We start from the raw sequence: 21,643 nt of genomic DNA, 5'->3' as shown, positions 1-21,643 counted from the left end.
AGTGTTGCATATTAATGCCAAAATCTATTGAGCCATACGGCAGAGCAATAACTGTTCTTCAGTGTAGACTGCTGTCTTAAAATAATTAATACAGCTGACTTGTTGGCCCATTCCATGCTTTGCCTGAATCACAAATCAGGGAAACTCTCACTTGGATTTATAGACAACCGCAACAGAAAGAAAAACGACATTTTGCAAAACACCTAGCTCGGTGAAAAGAGCTCTACACCTGAAGGAAATCTTTCTGCTGTGGTTTTATTTATTTATTTATTTTTTACCATGTTAACTTTAATTATTTCCAATTAATCCTCATTTACTCAAGCTCAACCTACTATAAATCAAACATAATGTACATTAAAACACTACAGCACATGCACCGTGTTAAATAGAACACTATTTTGTGTCTCATTTAGGGAGCTGTCAAGCACATTACTCATGCAAATTACTGTACATTTTCATGTAGGAGCAAAAACCCACACTAGATCCATTTTTTCCATTTGCATAGTAATGTTCTTCCAATTTGAAGATGGAACACTTGCAATACAGATTTTTTTCAGTTGATAGTCTCAACTTAATGTTGAATAAGGTTTCAGTGATTCCTGGATAATAAGCAATAACTACCTCATTAAGTTGCCTATTATGATGAACAAAATCGAGCGAACAGGGTATCGCTAAAATCTAAAATGAAAACATTTTGACACATACGTTGGAGACTTTTGTATCTCTTGTCTGTCATTAAGATCAAATACTCAAAATCTGTAAACATGTCTTGGAATTTTCTGTGATGGGGTTCTTGGAGACTGTCCTCACCCACAGAAACTAAAGGATGGTCTATATGACGAATAGTTGAAGTATAACAATTATGGGTGTAATTCAATGTAGAATAAACATCCAAAAATTCTCTTTCTTTAATCCGAAAAAGTCAGTGGTCATACACAAGCGTGCAGACAGAAGCAAACAAATTCGAAGGAGGAGCAGGAAAAAGGGAAAGAAACAATCAACAAGTGCAAACAGAAGGAAAGCAACACAATAGAGAAAAGCAAGGAAACAACATGAGGAATTCTAAAATATGACTGCAAGAGTTCATAATTAGTCTTTTGGGGCTATAGGCAGGTGAGCCATCCAACTAACGTTTATCACCAGAGTATTAATTCTGTTCTGTTACATTAATTCGACACAGCTTTAATCACATCACTTAACAATCAAAAAGCAGTACAGTTCAAGTTAACTGATTTCAAATCTAGAAAAAAATGTTAATCTAAAAATGGCAGAGACCATGTTTATTAAAGCCCAAGACCAACTTATGAAATGTTAACACTGTAGTTATGAGCTTCTACAGTCTTTTAGCCTGCTTGCTACACTAGCTACAAGTCAACTGCTGGTGTCCCGGCTCTGTCTCCTGGTCACCTGACTGCTGGACAAACTAGGCAGCTATGTTAGTGTAATCCCTGTTACGCCTGTTGCCTGACACCTGTGGTCTGGCCTTTAAGTAGGAGGCAGGAGACAGTACTGGATCTCTGGGCTCTTTACTGTCAATCACTGTAACATATGGAAATACAGAAAACCATGAGTTGTGTGTGTTGTATGTCTGCTAGGCTTTCCTCCGGCCACGCTGGAAGGAACTGTGACTGGGGCACACATGCACACGCCTACGTCATCATGCATTTCACAACCACACAAATACACATAGACTCAAAACACATAGGCAGGAGATTAAAACACAAAATAAACTATTTAATAAAAAATGGGTGTTTTGGTGAAATTTATAAGCATTTAACATATTTGCTAAACACTGTAAAACCTGACAAGTTAAGTTAACTCAAATGATTTGGGGAAACCGATTGCACCAATTGATTCAAGTTTTATAACTTAAACAGTTTGGGGTTATTTAAGTACTTTATTAGAGTCCCAAGAACCCAAAGCAAATATGATAATGTAACTCAAATGCATTATGTTTATTTACTCATTGTATTTAGTATGTTTCAACTTAAACCATTAAATTTCTTGTACTAAGATGCTGTATTTATTCAAACTTATTTAAAGTGTTACATGCTCATATTCAAATTAAGTTAAATTAACTTAAATAGTTGTATTTAAACAACTTAATCCTATTGGGGAAACCGATTGCACCAAATGGTTCAAGTACTATTAACGCAAAACCAAGCTATTATTCTTTCCATTCAGTTTTTATTAACTTTAACTGCAGAGAAAATACAGAATGAATACAACCATACTTTCAGTCATAACCTATGACTGCTAAAGCCATTATCAAATAACAAATAATTAGGCATTTTAAAATTTGCACTTTTAGGGAATTTTGAATGTTTTTTGTAGCATTTTGAAAATCGATTAAATGTACAAAACACAAATTTAGTCATGTAGACCTGATACATAGGTGTACATCATAAAAAAACAATAGTCTAGAGGCAATTAGAGCCATAACAATCACAATTTTAAGTAACATTTAGTATAATAATGAAATCACATGCACTACAGCAATGCAACTATAGAAAACAGCTGAACTAAGGATGTCACTAACAAAAAGTATTCTCAAAGGTATTTGTGGCTTCGCAACAGTTTTGCCCAGACCTCGAGTGAACTGGCACTCATCACACAATTAAAAAATAAAGCATGAAAGTATACTGTACATATTGACTAATTATCAGTTATCTCGCAAAAGATTTCCATGTAACTAAAATATGTTTTTAGAAATAAGCTTAAGATTACACACTATGTGAAGATTTTTTTCAATCACAAACAAAACGTCAAATATGGATTTTCTCCTTATTCTTAGCTTTCTCCACATTGCCTTTTAGAAAGCTAATTACCCAGAACAAATAAAACTATTGAAGCCATTCACAGATAACTGAAAAAGCACGAATATAGTGACCAGTGAAAAACAAACATCATCTGCACAAGCTCATTTTTTAGTGTCTGCAATTTTGGTTTTAGTTGCTTTCTCTCATCGTCTAGCTTCAGCAACACTACTTGAATGAACTCAAAAAAGCCAGTATACTTCATAGGATAGCTCAGATGCAGAGCATAGATTAGCCCAAACAAAGACACCAGGGCATCAGTCCATGAGTGATGAGTCATAACAAACTGATCTTCAAGTTCTATGAACACTTGGCGTGGTGAGAAAGGAACTCCTCCAGGCACCTCCTCTTCATCGACATCAGCAACCAGAGCAATTCTATGGCTTCATAGAACTCAATTTCACCCTAAGATATAATACAGAGTGCACAATTATTCATCTGTAATATCTCTGTTAAAAGCATAAATACAAATGTTCAGGCACCTTTCTTCAGTTTTTCAAATTCTATATATCATAACATGTTTTAAGTTGACAGTGAAGGTTCATTTTTCATTCATCCAGGTAGTCAAATCAAGGATGAAAGAAGTTTATAAGTCATTCAACTTCACGTCTTCAACTTTCAACCCAAGTCCAGATGACTTATAAACTCCTTTCAACCTTTTTTAAATTCAAATGTGCAAATTATTGTAATACCAAAGTACCTTGCATGTTTTGAAAATCTCTGAGGTACATTGGTAGGCCGGCCAGAACTGCTGTTCTAGTTGCATAGATGTCGTTTGTGTCCTTATATATATATATATATATACATATATATATATATATATATATATATATATATATATATATATATATATATATATATATATTAGGGCTGCCACGATTAGTCGACTAGTCACGATTACGTCGACTATCAAAATCGTCGACGACTGATTTAATAGTCGACGCGTCATTTGAAGCTTTGTAAGATCCCAAAAGCAGGAATAAGTAGCAGGATTTAAGAGTGTAATAACGGACTGAAACAGAAGATGGCAGTACTGCATGTACAAGGATGCCAGCTGCCGTTAAACCCCGAAGAAGAAGAAACTGTGTCCCAGAATTCATAGCGCGGCCCAGCGCAGTTGTCAACAATGGCGGCAGCTAGTTAGTTTTAATATTACTCTTATTATTCTTTCTGGGTCACAAAATAAACGTTTAACATATTTTCAGGCGAGAATGTAGCTGTGTAAACCTCAAATATCTGCTCAGTTTATCAGGACACCACATATTTTCAAAAGCGCTCCGACGTTTTCGGAGGCGTCTGTTACCCACTAGCTCGATAGCTAGCCGGGGGCCATGAGAGCACCGGACTCCCGGCATATCGTTTTCAAACCCACCGCCCTACTCAGGTTAAACATATACAAGTCACTTAGATAACTTAAAAATGTTATTGTTTGGCTTTTTTCAGTATTTTATTTGTTCCTGAGTAAATCGGCTGAGTTTATTAAACTCCACCGAAACAATCTGCACATTTAATTAGAATTCAATTAACTATCATCTTGTCTTTATTTTTAGTTAGCACAGACCTTAAACACTTAAAGCTGTAAGCTAATGATAGTTATATAAGAGCAGATGCTGCTGGTGCAATAAGCTGTACTTTTACGTTCAGTGGATGATGATCTGATTAGTCGACTAATCGCAAAAATAATCGGTGACTAGTCGACTATCAAAATAATCGTTTGTGGCAGCCCTAATATATATATATATATATATATATATATATATATATATATATATATAAATAAACAAACACATAACAATGGCAACTGCCAAGCAAGCAGAATAATAATTAGTATCTTTTAAATACCTATTTTCCATATGCCGACAAAAGCTGCTCCATCCTTTCACCGACCCGTCCAGTTTTCCTCTTTTTGTAAAGTCCAGTCAGCTGAGGAGCATAATCATCCAGCGCAGCATAAAACACATGTGGCAGATTCTGATTGGTGATCCGATGAAATTCAAAGTAGAGCTGAAGAGAATTCCAAAAATATTATAAGCAAAACACAGCATACTATATGAGCAGCAAATGTTATATACATAGTTGTACTTACCTGTGTCTCATGAAAGAGTGCTGGCCATGGTCCCTCGCCTGGCAAAATTTGAGGTTATTGGATGAGGGCGATTAACTTTGTCAGAATGTTGGTATGGAAAGTGCAGAATTGCTCTGTTTAAGTCTTCTAAGTTAAAATATCTCTTAGAAATCAAACCTTTAAACAATGTGCCAACTCCACTGAAATGACACCTTCAAACAGGTCGTGTAGGAAGTCAGGTGGGAAGCCTGTGACAGGATGAAAGAAAGAGAGATGGTCAGAAGGAACACAGGTGTTTTTAACACCATAGTTTTCCTTAATGTCATCATTCTGAAGCTCTTGCACAATAATTATCATGAGCATCTTTTGTTCTCATTACATAATTCCCTGTAACAGCATTTTCTGTTTGCATTTCTGTTTGGGTGGCATGACAAAACCTACAGAAATATGTAGACCTGAAACTCTCATTGAAACCAGCAAGTCCATGGGCAGAAGGTTGTCTGCCACAACAGAGTAGACAGTGCCTTTAAGACATTCACCAAGAGTCTCAATGTAGGCACCTACTTCTTCAAGAGTTTTCAGATCATTTAAGAGTGGTGACAGCATTTCCTTACACCCAAACTGGCGTACATCATTGGAATTGCACAGCAGAGCAAGCTGGGTGCAGTGTAGAGCAGAACAAGATTTAACTGGAAAGTTTTCCAGTGTCCAATAAACTGCAAAGACTTTATGTATTTTCTTTGAGGTACCAAGTGGGTTTGTGATCAAAATCATCCACATAAAGTATCATTGACAATTTCTGTCCCTCTTGTGACAGTAGAACATTTTCCTGGTAGTAGGATCCATCACAAAATGACATGAAATGTCCAGGAATCTGTGTGGGTGCTTGTTTAATTTCTTCAAGCACATCATTTTTTTTCAACAACAATTGCAAAGATGTGAGAATAGGCACATACATATAAGTGTGCTTTGACGATTCAATTAAATACTCCACAGGTTTGACATATGGAAAATTTTCTTCATAATATGATTTCCTCCTCTTTGCTGTAGATAGTGGTCCTTCAGATGTGACACATTTATGTAAAACATTACTATCAGAAACTGCCTGACAAATCTCATCCACCAGTTTGTCCGTATATGTACAGTTGTGCTTTTTCAGTATATCTACAACTGATTTTCTAACCAAAGGTTGTGATAACAAAAACAACTGATCAATATGCTCAATAATCTCCTGTGTTGCTCTCTGGGACACATGGAGAAGGGTCTGCATTTTCAAGAAAAATCCAGCCAGATTGTATTGCAACTGCTCTTCTAAACCCTCAATTCCACTGATTTCACTGGTGGATGCCACTTGATTGTCATCTGATGACTCTATTGAATCAAGCTGCATGTCATCTTTTTGTTCTACATTTATAACACTTTGCACAATGCCTTCATCGTAACTTGTTGAATTTTGGTGGTCTCTGCATTTGTGGGCATTGAAGGTTGAGTAGACATTGGTTTTAAAATTGCAGTTCTTGAAAGGACATGGAACAGTTTCTTTTCGTTTTAAATGCCCCCTCAGATGGATAAACATTTGGCTTTCAATAAATGGCTTTTTAAAATTACACATAGAGCAACAAAATCCATAATTATTCAAATCTGGATAAGAACCGTCTTTTCTTTGCGTGGGAGTGTGCATTGTTGACATGTGTATCTTTAATGAATTAAATGTATTAAATGTACACATGCATGTGTTGTAGAGACAGGGTAAGGGTGAAATTGTGGAGTACTGACCATGGTTGAGCCGATAATGCTTCAACAACATGACTTTTATGGCAGTAGAAAAACTAGACAAACTACACAACTTGCAATTCCACATTTTGATACCAAATCGTTTTAAAATCACCTTTACTGGTTGTCTTTAGTGCAGTGCTGGATGATCTCTCGGCATGCTACTGCTCCTTCAATCGTCAGACTGTAATAACACAAAAGCCATGAGGACAGAAAGCTAGCAGAACAGTTTTTACTTTTACTTCACTTAAAAACAGTCAATCTGAATAACACAAGCTTGGAAAACAGTAAGATTTATTCTTGCACTACTACGGTGGCCCCTAGAGACAAAGCACGTACAAACTCCAAAACACTTACAAAATCCAAAACACGTGCAAAATCCAAAACACATGCAAGCTCCAAAACACTTACAAAATAAAAAACACATGCAAAAGACAAAACACGTACAAAATACAAAAAACATGCAAAATCCAAAACACGTACAAAATCCAAAACACGTGCAAACTCCAAAACACTTACAAAATAAAAAACACATGCAAAAGACAAAACACGTACAAAATACAAAACACATGCAAACTCCAAAGCACTTACAAAATCCAAAACACGTGCAAACTCCAAAACACGTACAAAATCCAAAACACATGCAAACTCCAAAACACGTACAAAATACAAAACACATGCAAAATACAAAACACGTACAAAATACAAAACACGTACAATATACAAAACACGTGCAAAATACAAAACACGTGCAAACTCCAAAACACTTACAAAATACAAAACACATGCAAAATACAAAACACGTACAAAATACAAAACACGTGCAAAATACAAAACACTTGCAAAATACAAAACACATGCAAAATCCAAAACACGTGCAAAATACAAAACACATGCAAAATACAAAACACGTACAAAATACAAAACACGTGCAAAATCCAAAACACGTGCAAAATCCAAAACACGTGCAAACCCCAAAACACGTGCAAACCCCAAAACACGCGCAAACTCCAAAACACATGCAAAATCCAAAACACAACGGAAGTGCTCCAGGACGCTAGGGGCAGTGTTGAGCTTTTGTTACCTAGTAACTACACAAGCCAGGAAGTACCAATGACCGGATTTGGGGTCTGCAGCCTTAAAGGCCGCATTTTAAGGCCGATTATGTCACAGCGACACGACAAAGACCGTCCCAATTCAAAGGCTGCTCGAAATGCGGCCCTCAAATGCGTCCTTAATTTCCCTGAATTTTAAGGATGGGTCTGTGTAGCCTTCATGGCCCAACATATCCCAGACTTCATAGCGCGGCGGTGGTTTGGATAATTTTGCCAAAAAAAAAACGGCGGAAGCGGAGCGGACGAAGAGTAAACTTCCAGAAGTAAGTACTGAATATTATGTCACTTATTTATGCGCAAATGTTTTTATAATGAAGAACATTAAAACATTACTGTTGGCAACATGTCGGGAAAGTTATGTGACATTAGCGACGTTTGTACTAACTTGGTTTTAAAGCCTTCACTTCAAAATATTCGCCGTTCAATAGCTGACTTTAATCTTACAGAGAATGTGATGATTTTACGCGTAATTAAAGTCAGTCATGTCAGTCAGCTGACGGTTCACTCCTTAAGCTGAAAGAAAGATGCTTTAATCACAGGAGTCACACATGTGTCCACTGTACCATCTGGGAACTCTTCTTGTTTAGCACTCGTAATGACACAAACACTAAATCCTCCTTCTCTGGTGCTGTTTTGTAGCAGTGTGTACACCTGAGACTGTCACCTGTCTGTCTGTCCTGCACTCTCTCTCTGTTTCTTTCTCTCTGATTGTGGAATAAAAGTATGAACATGTATTTATAAGTCACACTTGTGTTTGAATCCTGCAGCTTATCACACATTTGATTTCTATGTGTGACACCTGCAAGTGTCCAGAGTGAGAACAGACTGAGGGACCCACTGCATTACATCATCTGTGAGGCTTTGCACCCCTGATGATCCACCAGGACAATCTCAGCAGTATGTGAGGAAGAGGAGGAGGAAGAGCCAGCAGCAGCTGGCACCAAGTGCCCTCTGAATGCCAGCATCACCCCCAGGCTCTTCCAGCAGCCACCAGGCCCAGGATCCTCCAGCAGCCACCAGGCCCAGGCTCTTCCAGCAGCCACCAGGCCCAGGCTCTTCCAGCAGCCACTAGGCCCAGGATCCTCCTGCTCCACCAGGCCCAGGATCCTGCAGCAGCCACCAGGCCCAGGCTCTTCCAGCAGCCACCAGGCCCAGGCTCTTCCAGCAGCCACTAGGCCCAGGATCCTCCTGCTCCACCAGGCCCAGGATCCTCCAGCAGCCACCAGGCCCAGGCTCTTCCAGCAGCCACCAGGCCCAGGATCCTCCAGCAGCCACCAGGCCCAGGATCCTGCAGCAGCCACCAGGCCCAGGCTCTTCCAGCAGCCACTAGGCCCAGGATCCTCCTGCTCCACCAGGCCCAGGATCCTGCAGCAGCCACCAGGCCCAGGCTCTTCCAGCAGCCACCAGGCCCAGGCTCTTCCAGCAGCCACTAGGCCCAGGATCCTCCTGCTCCACCAGGCCCAGGATCCTCCAGCAGCCACCAGGCCCAGGCTCTTCCAGCAGCCACCAGGCCCAGGATCCTCCAGCAGCCACCAGGCCCAGGATCCTCCTGCTCCACCAGGCCCAGGATCCTCCAGCAGCCACCAGGCCCAGGCTCTTCCAGCAGCCACTAGGCCCAGGATCCTCCTGCTCCACCAGGCCCAGGAGCGTTAAGATGCCGCCTAAGAGGAGCAACGTTAATGAGGAGGAACTGGAGGACATAAAGAAATCCCTAAACTTTATGTCTGAAGAAATAACAACAATTTCAAAACAACAAAAACTGATACTCAATTTAATGGATGATATTAAAGAACTAAGAAGGCAGAGCGAGGAAAAGGACAAGAAGATTGCTATGCTGGAAGGACGGGTGTCAGATCTGGAACAATATTCAAGAGTAAATGATGTGATAGTGACAGGACTGGAAACCAAGCATCAGACATACGCACGGGTAGCAGCAGCAGAGAGAGGGGAGCCACCCGAGCAAGAGCTACGCTCTTTGGAAGAGCAGGTAATGGCCTTCTTTAAAAGCAAAGGTATAGAAATGGACAGTAAAAATATTGAGGGATGCCATCCTCCTCCGAGAAAAAATCAAATACCTGCCATTATCATTCGTTTTGTTAATAGAAAACAGAAAAAAGAACTGCTCAAGCAAGGAAGAAAGCTAAAAGGTACAAATGTTTATTTAAATGAACACCTAATCAAGAAAAATGCAGACATTGCAAGACAAGCAAGAATATTAAGAAAACAGAAGAAAATACAGTCAACTTGGACGTCAGACTGTAAAATATTCATTAAGTTAAATGGAACACCAGAGCAGGCTAAGGTTCTAGTCATCAAAGAGATGACGGAACTAGAAAAATATAACCGATAAATGCAAAGCAGTGTGTTGAAATCACGCAGTTCTTTGAATCTTTGGGCTGAAGGAAGGACAATACTCGGTGTATAAATGCTCAATCAACAATCATTTATTTCCATACAATTCAACAGTTAGAGCATTACAACGTCCGGACGGGAGAGATGCTACCAGAGGGTCAGGCACATGTCTCAAAATGGTGACGGGTTGCTCAGCTTTTTATAGTCTCTAGTGGCCCCCAGCTAGTCGTAAAAGCTAAAACATCACATTTTTTCTCTGTTACAGCGCCTAAGTTATGACCTCGGCAGTTGTTTCTCTGCTTTCTGTAAGGTGGGGGTGTGGAATGTGGTCTGTCTATCTCCCCTGTCTTTAGACACAGAGTCTCCTGCTTACAACCTTCTCTTCATGATTCAACACTTAAGCATGTCAAGAAAACAGTGTAACACATTCCCAGCAGATCAAGGATACAGAGTGATGCACATTTATCTAATGAACTAATATGTGAATATGTTCTGTTAACTCAAAAGTATAATGAGAACTAAACTACATACAGCTCACACACTATATTAAAGGGTATAATGTGATCTACAGCAGTATTCTAATTCAACTACTTTGATTACATATATAAGGTAACATATAATAACAGAATAATATCACAAGTGCTAAATATGATGTGACCGTCCAAGTGCACAACCAACGCAGATGTCTGACAATTTTCAACTAACAACTCATATAGATATTGAAAATAAGACATTGATGTATGACAGCAACATAGATCCTGATTGTAATTTCTTTAACAATAAGACAAATGAATGCAATTATTATACAAATGAGCAACTTAAAAAGGAATTCAAGGTAGAACAGGGTATAACAATGGTTCACTTTAATAGTCGAAGCTTATATGCAAACTTTCAATCCATCAAAGACTACATAACACAGTTTGAACAGCCATTCAATGTGATAGCCATATCGGAGACCTGGATAACTCCTGGAAAAGAAGAAGACTTTAAAATAAATGGATATGAATTCCTTCATGTAGACAGGATCAACAAGAAAGGAGGTGGGGTGGCACTTTACATTGATAAAAACCTAAAGTACAAAAGAATGGGAAGAATGACAACTGTTATTGATGGAGTGATGGAATGTTTATCAGTGGAAATAATTATAGAAAAAAGGAAAAACCTAATTGTCAGTTGTATATATAGAACACCAGGATCTAAGATTGAGATATTTAAGGATAATATGGAGGACTTATTTACAAATATAAATCAGAAAAGAATGTTTATTTGTGGGGACTTTAATATTGACTTATTGAATCCAAATCATAATAAGAGTACAGAAGAATTTATTGATTCCATGTACAGCATAGGTTTATTTCCACTGATAACAAGACCGACCAGAATAACATCTCATTGTGCAACTCTATTAGATAATATATTTACAAATATAATAGAAGGAAAGATAAAAAGTGGGCTGTTAATCAATGATATAAGTGACCATTTACCAGTCTTTGCATCGTATAATTGCCATTATAAAGTGAACAACGATGGACATAAGATTATTTACAAAAGAATAAGAACAGAGAAGACCTTAAATTGTCTTAGAAACGAACTTTTAAAGCAAGATTGGAATATTGTATATGAACAAACAGAAGTTAATAAAGCTTACGAAGGATTTTTAAGAACATTTAACACATTACTTGATAAAAACTGCCCAGTAATTGAAATCAATAGGAAACACAACTATGCAGGAAGACCATGGATGACAAAAGGACTACAAAATGCCAGCAAAAAAAAGAATACCTTATATCGAGAATTCATAAAAAAGAGAACAATAGAAACTGAAATGAAGTATAAAACTTACAAAAATAAATTAACTAATATAATGAGATCCTGTAAAAGAGAGTATTACATTAAAAGGTTAGAACACAATAAAGATAACACAAGAGATATATGGAATGTATTAAACAGAATAATCAAAAATGAATCAAGGAATAATGATTACCCTGGGTACTTTATAGAAGGGACAAGAAGTATTAATAACATGGAGGAGATAGTAAATGGCTTTAATGAATTCTTCGTAAACATAGGGCCAAAACTGGCAGAAGAAATAAAGGTTGATGGAATAGAAAGGGACACTGGTGAAAATATTGAAAGGAATAGTAGCTCAATGTTTTTAAGAGCAGTGGAAGAGAAAGAGATTTATGACATGGTTAGAGGACTTAAGAACAAAACCAGTACAGACTGGAATGATATTGATATGGTAACGGTAAAGACAGTTATTGATGGTATCGTAAAACCATTAAAATATATATTCAACTTGTCGTTTCAAAAAGGAGTTTTTCCACAAAAAATGAAAGTTGCTAAAGTTATTCCCATTTACAAAACCGGTGAAAGACATAATTTTACAAACTATAGACCAGTGTCAATACTCTCCCAGTTCTCTAAGATACTGGAAAAACTCTTCATAAAAAGATTTGACAGTTTTGTGGAAAAATATGAATTAATGACAGATAGTCAGTATGGGTTCAGAAACAACAGATCAACAGCTTTGGCACTGATAGATTTAATGGAAAAGATAACGGAATGTATGGATAATAAGAGGTATGCGCTCGGAGTTTTCTTAGATCTAAAGAAGGCGTTTGATACTGTTAATCATGAAATTCTATTAAAAAAACTGGAAAAGTACGGGTTTAGGGGAGTGGTTTTGGAATGGTTAAAAAGCTATGTAGGGAATAGGCAACAATATGTACAAATAAATGAATATAAATCTAATTTGATGGATATAGCTTGTGGAGTACCTCAAGGTTCAGTACTGGGTCCAAAAATGTTTATTATGTACTTAAATGATATCTGCAGAGTATCGGAGATTTTAAAGTTTGTAATATTTGCAGATGACACAAATATACTGTGTGCAGGTGGGGAATTGCCACAGGTTTTGGAAATGATCACACAGGAATTAACGATATTAAAGAAGTGGTTTGATATAAATAAATTATCATTGAATCTCGATAAAACCAAATTTATGTTGTTTGGAAACCAAAAGAAAAACATCGAAGTAGAAATATGTGTTGACAATGTATATTTAGAAAGAGTAAATGAAATAAAATTTCTTGGGGTGATCATTGACCACAAGCTCTGTTGGAAGCCACACATTACTTATGTTCGGGGGAAATTGGCACGGGGCATTGCCGTCCTGGGAAAAGCAAAGCATATGTTGGATCAGAAAGCACTGCACATTTTATACTGTGCTTTACTACTGCCATATATGAGCTACTGTGTAGAGGTCTGGGGAAACACATACAAAAGTAACACACAAACAATAACTATAATACAGAAAAGGGCCATTAGATTAATAAATAATGTAGGGTACAGGGACCATACAAATGCACTCTTTGTCAAAATGCAAGCTATTAAATTCCAAGACTTGGTGAAGCTTAAAACAGCGCAAATAATGTATAAAGTCAGAAATAAATTGCTTCCCAAAGAAATCTGTAAATTGTTCATAGAAAGAGAAGGTGGGTATAACTTAAGAGGGAAATGGAATTTAAAAATACAAAGTGCTAGAACAACTTTAAGAACTATGTCAATCTCAATTGCAGGAGTTAAATTATGGAACAGTCTAACAGAAGAAATAAAAGACAGTCAAAACATAAAACAGTTTAAAGTAAAATATAAAAACCTAATTTTAAATAAGTATAAGAATGAAGAAAACGGGGTTAACCCAGGATGGTAATGTTGCTGGTAATGGTGTTGCGGTTCTTTTTTGGTTGTTTTTTTGTTTTGTTTTGGTTTGTTGTTTTTCCATAACTTGTGTATCTGCAAATATACACATTCTGTATTTTTCATATGAAAGAAACTATACTGTGGTGGGGCTTGCTAATTTCTTGTTTTTGATTTATGTATGTTATGTTTTGTTTTACTTCATATGTTTATATGTTTCATATGTTGTTTGTTTAATTTAAGACAAAAAAAAATTAAATGAATGAGAGGTAAAACTTGAGGGGGTAGGGACAAATAAGTAAATACTTCAGCCTACTCCTTTTCAAACAAATAATGGAATGATATTTTGTAATGATTGTGAAGGCACATGTTTGAAATGTTTGAAATAAAAATGAACTGAACTGAACTGAACAGATGGAGAGAATAGACAGACTGTTCCCTGTTTGTGAAGGACTGCTAGAAAAGTTTAAAATAACTAATTGTCTGTCCTGAATCAGTCTTATTAGGTAATGTTCAAATAATTTTATCATTCCAGTGTTTCCAGTGTGGGAGAAAGTACTCAGGGCCTTCAAGTTACGCACTATGAAAGGCAGCAACAAGTTTAATGTTCAGAAACCTAAAGTCTGTATCAGCAGCAGAATGGAACTAAAAATAAATGTTTGTTTCAGTTCTATGAAGCTTTGAGTATTTTGGATCAGTAGCACTGCTGTGTTTGTTGCATCATATTGCTGTAATTGTTTATATGCTTTATATATTCTGAGGTAAGTTGATCTATAGTGTTACATCATATTCTATAAGGATGTTATGTGTTTGTATACTTTCTGCCCAGTTTGACCCATTTAGCAGACGTCAGCCTGTTTAAAGCTCTGATACCTATTCTGTATGACTTAAAGCAGTTATGACATGGTCTGATTTTCTCACCCAATAAAGGAATATTTAATACATCAGTCTACTCTTCATTTTATCAGAAACATATATATACTATTATATATTGTACATATATTTATTAGTTTCAGATGTAGCCATTCTTGTATTTTGCTTGTTTACATTATTGTATTTTGCACAACTCTGTTGCTTGTGAAGCTCGCACACAAGAATTTCACTCACATGTGCTGTACCAATGTACCTGCACATGTGATGTGACAATAAAAGTGATTTGATTTGAAACAGCTCACAGCTTGTACATTTTCTTTTTACACATGTATGTAAGCATTTGAGCCAAATTTAGTAATGCCAACATACTGAAGGAACAACATTTGTCTCTTATATATGATACACCTATATATGCACTGTCAATATACATTTTGAACCAGCTGCAGATGTCAGAGTAACAACTGACTGACCCCCACATAAAGTGTGTTACAGTAGTCCACAGGGGAAGAAATAAAAGCATGGATCACGGTTTCAAAGTGCTGCCTAGAAAGAAACGATTTCACTCTTGCCAGTCGCCTTAAATGATAAAAATGGACTGGTCCAACTTAAAACCAAGGGCAGTAACAACAGGTTTAAAATAAACCTCCAGGGGTTCCAAATGAAAAGAAGAGGACTCACAGGGGCCACTGGGTCCAAACACCAACAAATCTGTTTTCTTTTCATTCAAATTTAAAAAGTTTAGAGCCAACCAAGCTTTAATGTCATCTAGGCATGTCAAGAGAGGTTTTATTCAGATGCCATCCTTCGGCTTCAGTGGCAAATAAATTTGGCAGTCATTCCTATATACTTGTCTTTGAGTGAAGATTTAAGGTGGTAAGACATGTAAATAACTGCAACTTGAATCTGTACTGAAGCTCAGTATTTGACAAAGAGTTCATGTTCACTGCTGTAATACCTAATAATGACTAATATAATAACCATAATATTGTCCATATTATATTTACATTACCAAAGTGATATGACTTTAGTCTCATGAACAACATTAGCTAATTGTTATTTACTAGCTAATCTTAAATGACTGTTCAGTACAGAAATGAAGCCCAAAAATCATGTTTTACTGTCCTGTGGTCTCAGCCTCAGATACTTATCAAATCACACAAAGCTCTTGTAGAAACAAACAAACAAATGAAAAAAAATATGTTCTCCTTCATTTCTGTCAAAAAAAGTTGTATGACACGTTTCCAGCTGTTAGTATCATAGTTGCTAGGCAACCTGGGAAGCGCAACGGAGACTAGAGCCCATGTGTTTGCAACAAACTTGCCGTTTATTTTACAAATCGAGCTCAACACTGCCCCTAGCGTCCTGGAGCACTTCCGTTGTGATTTGGAGTTTGCATGTGTTTTGAATTTTGTACGTGTTTTGGATTTTGCACGTGTTTTGGATTTTGTACGTGTTTTGGATTTTGCATGTGTTTTGGATTTTGTACGTGTTTTGGATTTTGTATGTGTTTTGAATTTTGTACGTGTCTTGGATTTTGTACGTGTTTTGGATTTTGCATGTGTTTTGGAGTTTGCATGTGTTTTGGATTTTGTATGTGTTGAGGAGTTTGTGCGTGCTATTTGGAATTTGTAAGTGTTTTGGAGTTTATACATGCTTTGTCTCTAGGGGCCACCGTACACTACAGTTCATTTTCAATTCAGGTTGGTCAACTACTCTATACGTTATAAAATAATAAAGCAATTTTACACAAGTGAAGTACACAATAGGCTAACCCTTGGAAAGTACAGAGTCAGAAACGTTTAGGTTTGGTGCAGTGCAGCTTTGAAAAGGTAAATTATTTCGCGACTAAAATGCCACTAACCATCATATTCAAAATTTGTGAAGGCGAACTTGTCCGTTAAACTCTTAAAATTAACACTAAATAAATTTTCTACTATTTTCACTGTGCAAAAGTAGGCTACATTTGAACTTGATAAAGGTCAGAGTCAGAAAAGCATAAACACTGATTTTACCAAAGGTTTTGTGGCATGCAGTTTGCAAAAATCAGACTACTTACCAACTATTGATTGAAACAAGCCACCAACCGTTAATTTTTTAAATTGTGAAGGCAGACTCCATACAGCGCTAGGCGGGAATTGTGTGCTGGCAAGCTAAGTTACGAGCTACTACAACAAAGTAGTCTGATAAATTACAACGAAGTACAACTAAAACAAAGCAGTCTGATAAATGTGCGTTTTGTATGCTAGAAGTAAGCATTAACAAAAAAACATAAAAATAACTTTATCTTGTACTTTCCACTCTCTTGACGAGGATCCTGTCTCATGGCCGACAAGTCCAGGCAAAACACTGGGGGCGGGGCTGTGGATGATGACTAATACAAATGAATTAGCACAACTTAAACAGTTTAAAGCAACAGTACTTAAAACGTTACAAAAACATAATGTGTACTTATTACAATAAAGTTATTATATCATATGTATACTTTTGGGTCTACCTAACACACTTCATGAAAGTTACTTTAACTATTTTTCAGAACTGAGTAAGAACAACTTACTTCTTTTAGTAAGATGCACTGTTGGGTTTTACAGTGCACTAGCAAAGTTAACTAATGTTAAACGACTAAACAAAAATGCGAATATTTAAGTGTCTTACTCTCTTAGTTAAGACTGGACTAACAACATTTTGGTCCTTCTTTTTTCACTCCCAGATGGATAGCTCCTTTTAATTTTCATGTTGTGGCTTTTGCTGTTGTCATAAGGTTTGTTTGCTTGCTCACCATGTGCAAGGGGAATCAGGAGGGGCACTTCCTCACACACACACACACACACATGCAAAACCTGGCCTGTGGCCCTGAAGCAGTTGCCACCTTTGCTTGATGGTAAGCGGCGCCTCTGGGAATAATATATACTGTTGAGGTTGACTGGATAACTGAACACGGGTCTGACAATAGAATTGTAGTAAACAGACCAATGGCTGCAAATGCAAGCAAGCGAAGTGTAAAATAAAACAGAATAACACAGGAAATGACTAAAACAGCACAGGCAGGACTAACGCAAGGATGGAAAACTACTAACGTAAGTAAAACTGGCTGCGATAGGCAATAAACAACGGTTACCAAATATAAACAGCGAGTATATGACATGAGCAAAGACATGAGATTTATAATATAGCAACCTGCAATAGCATGGAAAAGCGTATATTGAACAAGTATTTTCCCTGCCTACACATAGTGTTTCATGAACACACAGGAGGGAGGAACCAAACACGGGCAAGAGGTAAGCACCTGAAAAGCCAAATAACATGAAAACCAAATGAAATCAGAGAAGGCAGAGGATGAAAACAACACTAAAAACTACCTAAACTAATGAATAGCATGGGGACAAACCAGGGAGTAAAAGATTTTTGGTACTAATGTGAAAGAGCTGTGTGGCGAGATAGTGTTGTGAACATGAGGATGAATGGTTGTCTGTCCCTGTGTTAGTCCTGTGATAGATTGATGACATATCTAGGGTGTACGTTGCCTCTTGCCTCTCTGCGACCCTGAATTGAATCAGCAGAAGAGGATTAATGGATGGTTATTGAAGAGCTTTTTTTTAAAAAACAAAAGACAAGATGTCACAGCACATAAAATATCGTCTCTCTGCCTCTTGTTTTGTTAGTGTGCTGGTTCTGCTCAACTTTTGTTTTGTTTGAGTGCAACAGAACACACAATAAATCCAATGCATCATCAAATTCCTGCTTCCCTCATGCCCAAATCAATTTAGATAATCTGCTAGGATGCCACTGATGTGGCACCAGTGACAAGTGCTAATATGCTCTGAAACATCACTGCACCTTCAAAGTCTATTAGATTAGGGCTTTGGATATTTATTAATATCAATTTTCATTCATGTATTATTCAGAATTTCTCAACTGACAAAGATTAGTTAGACTAGACAATGCTGAGGCCACCTGAGACGGGACACAGATGCTGATCCTGACACCAAATCTGCTTATTTAAACAAAAACTTTGGCTTACAAGAGAGAACAAGTAAAGCTGGAAGACAGGGAATAGAAAGGGGCTGCGTGCCACATGGAAAAGGGAAGTCAGAAGAAAGAGAGAAAGAAAGGGAGGAAGGAAGAAAAGCCAAGTATTGAGTAGATTTGAAGGTAAGACAGGGTATTGTAAATCCACCACAAACTCTCACAATCTCTTGGGGAACTGATCATCTCACAGTCACTTGCCACACTGTTGTCCACGGAGAACTGCTGAGTGTGCTTTTTCAAAGTCAGCAGGGCCAGCTGTCTCTTTGGCCACTGCTGATGAGATCAACAGCGAGTTTAAAAGGTATTGGGAAAGCTGGAAACCACTGGGCAAGTAATGAAAGCACGAGATTATAGATAATACCTCTCCCTCTTGCCAACTCGTATGGACTACACAGTTTGATTCAGTTCAGCCTAATCACATCATGAAGGCTTTTATGTTACATTTCATGACAGTATTATTTGCCGTTCTTTGTCTCTGAGCCAAAAGCAGTGTAAACATTGACATAGCCTCAGATTAAAACCTTTGTGCGATGTGAGGAGACTGCAGAGAGATGTAGATGAAACATTTTTTGGGGATCCACTATGTTAATTGCACCGTGAAGTTGAAACACTGACATACAAACTGTTAGGTTTTGTATTGTTGATTGTCATTTATGCTTAGAAATATTTAACCATAGATGCTTAGAGGTGTATAATCAATTGTGTAGTGATAAGTTGTGTGATCTTTAACAGGCTACAGAGGCTTGGTGTGCATTCCACACCTATATCCTGGGAGCATGGGAAAGTTCGTACCTTGTCTTAATTGTTTTATGGTAGGATTAACGTAGCTACGTCTGTTCTAGTCTAAGTGCTTTTCTGTTTAGATGAACTGCTGGACTTCCTCACCGGGGGGGGGGGGGTCTAGTCTACCCTCTTCCTGACCAAGGATGTTTGACCCTTTGATCAGCAACACACACACACACACACACACACACACACACACAGGCAAGGTACTCTTTGTTTGTATGTAGACGTCGTATGTTAATGAACCTATGCATATTCATGTAACCTCAATAAAAGGACAGTGGTACGGGAGGACGGACGAGAGCAACTGGGGTCAAGCGAAGGGACGGCGCTCTGTCCGGTCTCTCCCGTGCACGAGTAACATGAAGAACTTTGCCTATTTGTGTCTTGCTTAGCAGTGTAATTATATTGTCTTCAACGTTCCAGCGGATGGGTTCAAGCTACAAACCTATCACAAACAATTATAGTTCAGTAGCTGAAGAAGGGATTCTGGGAGTGACTTTGTATTGATTGATGCCTTCATAACGCGTGTTAAATATTTTAGCAGGTGAGGTGATTAGGTGATTCCTTGACCCTTTTTTGGCAGGCTACAATATATATATATATATATATATATATATATATATATATATATATATATATATATATATATATATATATATATATATATATACATATATATATATATATCAGTGTTGTATTTCTTCTCCTCTAGCAACTATCACCATGGTCTGGTCTGTGACCAAATGTAGCATTACTATCAGCTTTGACTGAAAAGCTTTTTAGTTTAGGATGTTAGAATGCCAAATTTTGTAAACTGCCTCTAAAACAGAGTAGTTTATGCACTTGAGTGATGAACTGAAGAATTATAACTGATGATCAGAAATAAAAGTTTTAATTTTGTTGCTTCATTTAGAGAAAAACTGCATTGATATTATGCATGTGCTATAACCATCATCATCACATCACATAAAATGTTAAACAAAAGACCACAATGAAGTGCTACAGATTGTTACTACTACTAAAAATATCCCCAATTTGCCTATCCCCACTAATTACATGTCTTTTGATTAAAGGTTTCTAGACAGGCTTTGGACCATGGACTCTGGAGTACCCGCAGACAACCCAGGCAAACATGCAGAGAACCCAGCAAGATGGAGGAGTTAAATTCAGGACCTTCTTGCTGTGAGATAACATTGCTAACCACAGCACCAACTGTGCTGCCCCATACCCGCTGTGCCACCATGCTGTCGCTAATATTAGACAAAGACAAGACAAATACATTTTAAAGTGCAGTTAATAAATGATAATTCCATTTATTAAATAAAAAAAGATAGTTAAACCTACCTGGCTCTAGATGTGAAAAAAAATTGCCTTTCACAGAAAGAGCAGATTTCACGGTTCCATCAGTTATAACGAACAGTCCAGATCCTGAAGCTGAAATGCACTGCTGCTTTTTGGTCAGCAGTGGTTTTTCTTCTTGAAACTCTCCCATGGATGCCATTTTTTTGTCTCTTTATTATTGCTGAATCATGAACTATGACCTTAACTGAGACAAGTGAGGCCTGCGGTTCTTTAAATTTTGATCTGAGTTGTACGGTGACCTACTTGATAAGTCTGCCATTAATCAGGAGGACATGGTGCATCTAATGAAACTGAACTCTCACAAGTCATTGAGAGATTTAAAAGTGAGGAGCAGAAACTTGCATTGACTGGTTTGGTGAATGGGGAACTCTTGAAGGTGTAACATAATCGGCGGACTTGGTATGGGTGATGATTATTACTCAGAGTTACTGTATATACCAGTTAGAACAGCTACATGTGGCTTGTCTAGATAAGGAGATGTTGTAGATCATAATCAATATTAAAGTCAATTTGCAATTGACAAATATCAGATCCACCTTCTTCTCATGGTTGGTTTTCATATTGAGTTCATATCAGAATTCATACTGAACCTTCATAATGGGACTGAAAGCACCACTGCTGTTAAACAGAAAAAAAGGTGACCTAATATTAAAAACAGTCTGAAAAAAAACCCCTTTAATATGAATAATAATGGATTGGATTTATATAGCGCTTTTCAAGGCACCCAAAGCGCTTTACAATGCCACTATTCATTCACTCTCGCATTCATACAC

The 21,643-nt window shown here is 37.4% G+C and overlaps 1 protein-coding gene across 1 annotated transcript; it reads right to left on the bottom strand.

Moving 5' to 3' along the window:
• Positions 1–2,280: 2,280 nt before the first annotated feature.
• LOC308385363 (uncharacterized protein) lies at positions 2,281–20,751 on the bottom strand (the record flags this gene model as incomplete). The annotated part of the gene is made up of 8 exons (XM_080864219.1): positions 2,281–3,221; positions 4,659–4,820; positions 4,903–4,940; positions 5,059–5,129; positions 6,770–6,838; positions 8,616–9,395; positions 18,871–18,995; positions 20,620–20,751. 4 exons carry the CDS (start codon positions 20,749–20,751, stop codon positions 6,772–6,774), a joined length of 1,104 nt encoding a protein of 367 aa, XP_080720345.1. The 3' UTR covers positions 2,281–3,221; positions 4,659–4,820; positions 4,903–4,940; positions 5,059–5,129; positions 6,770–6,771.
• Positions 20,752–21,643: the final 892 nt, after the last annotated feature.

This window comes from Rhamphochromis sp. 'chilingali', assembly GCF_963969265.1.
Source record: "Rhamphochromis sp. 'chilingali' genome assembly, chromosome: 18".
NCBI classification, from domain to species: Eukaryota; Metazoa; Chordata; class Actinopteri; order Cichliformes; family Cichlidae; genus Rhamphochromis; species Rhamphochromis sp. 'chilingali'.
Note: the sequence above shows the minus strand (reverse complement) of the source record. Positions and strands in the feature narration are given on the sequence as shown.